Source organism: Stegastes partitus, unplaced genomic scaffold (assembly GCF_000690725.1).
Source record: "Stegastes partitus isolate 25-593 unplaced genomic scaffold, Stegastes_partitus-1.0.2 Scaffold1506, whole genome shotgun sequence".
NCBI classification, from domain to species: Eukaryota; Metazoa; Chordata; class Actinopteri; family Pomacentridae; genus Stegastes; species Stegastes partitus.
In genome coordinates, this window is record NW_007579237.1 from 109327 (window position 1) to 113062 (window position 3736).

General features: G+C 45.9%; 1 protein-coding gene across 1 annotated transcript; it reads right to left on the reverse strand.

The window, feature by feature from the left end:
- Positions 1 to 240: 240 nt before the first annotated feature.
- ntmt1 (N-terminal Xaa-Pro-Lys N-methyltransferase 1) lies at positions 241 to 3567 on the reverse strand. The gene is made up of 4 exons (XM_008300171.1): positions 3482 to 3567; positions 1433 to 1592; positions 1053 to 1305; positions 241 to 791 (listed from the first exon to the last, which is right to left on the reverse strand). The coding sequence occupies exons 2-4, from the start codon at positions 1589 to 1591 to the stop codon at positions 535 to 537; spliced, it is 669 nt and encodes a 222-aa protein (XP_008298393.1). The 5' UTR covers position 1592; positions 3482 to 3567; the 3' UTR covers positions 241 to 534.
- Between the last annotated feature and the right edge of the window lie 169 nt (positions 3568 to 3736).

A 3736-nucleotide genomic window follows, 5' to 3' on the forward strand; every position in this document is an offset into this window, starting at 1 on the left:
CTGTTTTCTTAAACCCAGAGCCGTTCTGGCTGCAGACCTGGTTTTCTACATGAACAGAACCACCAGCAGTAGATGTGCTCTGACCAGAACCAGAACCAGAACCATTGGTCTTTAAAAACAAATTATCCCGTGAAGTTTTTCATTTATCAAGACAAACTTTCATTAAATAATGACAGCTGATGATGAAGTTTCATGTGAACCAGAGCCGATGGATCAGAACCGATGGAACACCAGGAGAACTTCTTCATTAATGATGTTTTAATTAGAATCACTAATCAGTCCGTCAGCAGAGGTTCTGTCTGTAAACGGCCTCGTGTCACATCTGCAGCTCAAACGTTTCAGTAAACAACCAGATAAAAGCAGGAACGTGTCCAGAAGCCAGAACCTGGACGTTGTTCTCGTTAAAACCGGTGGTTCTGTACAAACTCCAGGACGCAGCCGGGCCAAGTCCAGCAGCCGTCCAATCACGTCAGTCCGATGAGGAGTCCAGAACAACCGTGTCTCTGGCTTTAACAGCTCCAGGACGCTCCGGCTCTACCTCAGCGCCAGCGTGTGGACCTGGTAGATCTCTTTGGGGAAGTCCTTCTGCTGCTCCTCGTGGACGATGCGGAGTCCGGCTCGGTCCACCAGGCGGCGTAAGATGTCCATGTCCCGGCAGACGCTGCTGTCCACCTCGTCGGGGACGACGCCCTCGTACGAGACGTTGTCCTTGATGACCACGAGGCCGTTGGGACGCAGAGCCTTCTGGCAGCGGCGCAGGAAGTCCACCAGGTGGTCGTCGGTCAGGTGACCTGGACAGGAGGAGGAGAGGAGGAGACGGTGGAGCTCAGAGGCTTTGATCTCTAAAAGTTCCTGAGATGTTCAAAAACGTTCACATTTCAACGTACAAAAGAAAAATCTTGATAAAGTAGGTCAACGGGCAAATTTTAAATTAAATCGATCAATAACTTTATAAACATCTTTACAGAGATCATCATGATGCTCTGAAAACACCAAACAAACCAGAGAAGGTCAGGAGAAGCTGTGAAACACCAGCCGGTGTTCTGACTCACCGATGACCCACTGGATCCAGATCACGTCGTAGCGTCCCACCTCCGGCTTGAAGTCCTGCAGGCCGCAGCAGAAGTAGTTCCCGACCCGCTTCCCTTCCTCTCCCAGGTAGGGCCTGGCTTTGTCCAGGAACTCCTGCGTCACGTCCACCAGGTCCACCGTCTTGAACAGCGGCAGCAGCAGCCGCTTGGTGATCCGACCGATACCGGCGCCGCAGTCCAGAGCGCAGCCGGAGCCCGTCTTCCCCTCACCGTCCTGCAGAGGACGAGAAACAGAACAACGGATTAGATACCGTTTGAAAGAGCAAACAAAGAAAAGACGGGACTGTCTGTGACGTGAACAGTCAACGTTCCAGTTCCACCTCCTGGAACGAGCTTCTCACCCCGAGGAACTTCTGCAGGAAGGCCTTGGATCCGTTGACGTCGATGCTGGAGATGCTGCCGTAGCCTCCCAGCATCCCGTCCACGGTGGGAGCAACGTCCCTCCAGTAGTCCTCGGCGTTGGAGTAGAAGCTCGCCTCGTCCTCTGCAATGTCGCCCATCCTGTCCAACCACAGGACAACAGACGGATCAGTAACCAATAATCATAATCAATAACCACCACCTGAAGCAGCCCACAGCCGTACGTCGGCTGGATTCATTAACAGCAGCTTTTCTTTTTCTATTTTTATACTTGTTTCTGTTCATGTTGCATCATGGGAGTTTTGTCGTTTCCCTTCTGTGTGTTGAACATTTCAAACTGAGCATGAAGCCGACTGGACCTTTATAACAACGTCTCTGCAGCTCAGTGACTCTGAGTTCACCGTTATTCTGTCCTCGTTAAGTTAAAGACAGCATCACCTCTCATCACCCGTCGGACTTTTTCTTTATTTAGTCACATGTTTCTGTATTTTTTTAGCTCCTGGATGTTTTGATTCTGTCTTTTGTTTTCCCGTTTGGGTTCATTAAAGGTCTTTAATCTGTGTTCGAGGCTGTTTGTCAGGAGGAGCTTCCATCAAACTTTCCACCTCAGCGCTGTTTTTAGCATCACCAAGGCCAACACACACACACACACACACACACACACACACACCCACACACACACACACACACACACACACACACACACACGTCAGATCAGCTGTCAGCACTCGTCTTGTGACCAGGATGGACTAAATTGTTCTCTGAAACCGTGACCGACAGCAGAGCGACTGAAACACACCCGGACTGTGTTCATGACGACATTCAGACTCATGATGACCTGATGTGGTTCTAAAACATCTGGACCAGGACGTCTGGGTGACCGAACACAACAACATGTGTGTTAAAACAACACAAACGCACCGCTGAGCGTCACCTCAACCCTTAAAACCACATGAATATTAAACTAATTTAATACTCAAACAACAGCGATGAGTTGAGCTTTAAATGTTCACAGAAAATTAAAATGAGCATTAAAACCGACAACATGCGGCCAAGTACATGATTTATTTCTGCACACAGCTTAAACTTCTGGTTAATTAAGTCACTTCAATTAACAGCTATTTCACACCTTCTGCAATAATTTAAATAAATATTAAACAGGTGCATCTTTAAAGCACATAAATAAGTCTATGTTGGTCAGAATAACAAAAATAATACAACAGAAGAGCAACAAAACTGCTGTTTATTGGTTCATTCAGTGTTTTAGTCGTGTTGTATTTTCATAGTTTGGTTGTTTGAAGACTCTTCAATTAATCTGACTTATAAACAGTAAAATATCAGATGTTTATGGTTGTTCATTAAGGTCCTAATATTTAGTATTTTATAGTTATTTCAGCGTAAACCTTAATCTTATCCTGTTTTGTCTTGTGTTTGTCTCTTTTCCCACTTGTTGCTTTTCACTGCTAACATGTGCAGGTTGTTTAAAACGAGCTGTATAAACACATAAACTTGATTTAATCTGATTTAAAGTGTAAATAACGTTTTAAATCTATATATTCTCATTATATTCAGTCTGTGTTTGGTTCCTGCTTTTGTTTTTCCTTCTGATTATTGTCGTAAATGGTTCATGTTTACAGACTGACCTGTGAGCTTTAGTTTGAGGATATTTCTGTAAATAGTTTTAAAGAACAAGAGTCGGAATTCAACTAAACTCTCTGTAGCTCTGATGCTAACCGCAGCTAACCGGTGAGCTAGCTTCAACTAGCACGTAGCTTCACAAGTTAAAACACTTTAATGTGAGTTTAAACCAGCAGCGGGTCGGTGTGTGTTTCACTGTTGTGTGTGTTTTATTAATGTCGGTGTAAGTTGTGTGTTTGCGGCGCTACACGTGCTAATTGTGATGCTGTGTTTAAGCTAACTGTTAGCCTGCTAGCTGCTGCTCGGCTCTTTAACTCCACACTTTGTCTCTGATTAATTTAATTAAAACGCTTTTTATTTATTTCATTTTATTTGTTGAAGCGCTCACAGACCTGGTCTCCGTCGGCAGCAGCCTCCTCGCCCTCTCCGGCCCTCGGACAGCCTCCCCCCGGTGTCTCCGGTGTCTCCGCTCCGTGCTTCTATTTGGGACCCGCCGCCGCGCCGCAGCGTCATTTCCTTATTTGGATCCGGAAGCCGCGGTGACGCAGCGCCGTCTGCTGGAGGCCGGAAGTACTATCACATGTACAGTATAGAAACTGCACCACACATAGCAAACGACATAAATCTGAATAAAAAATAAATAAATA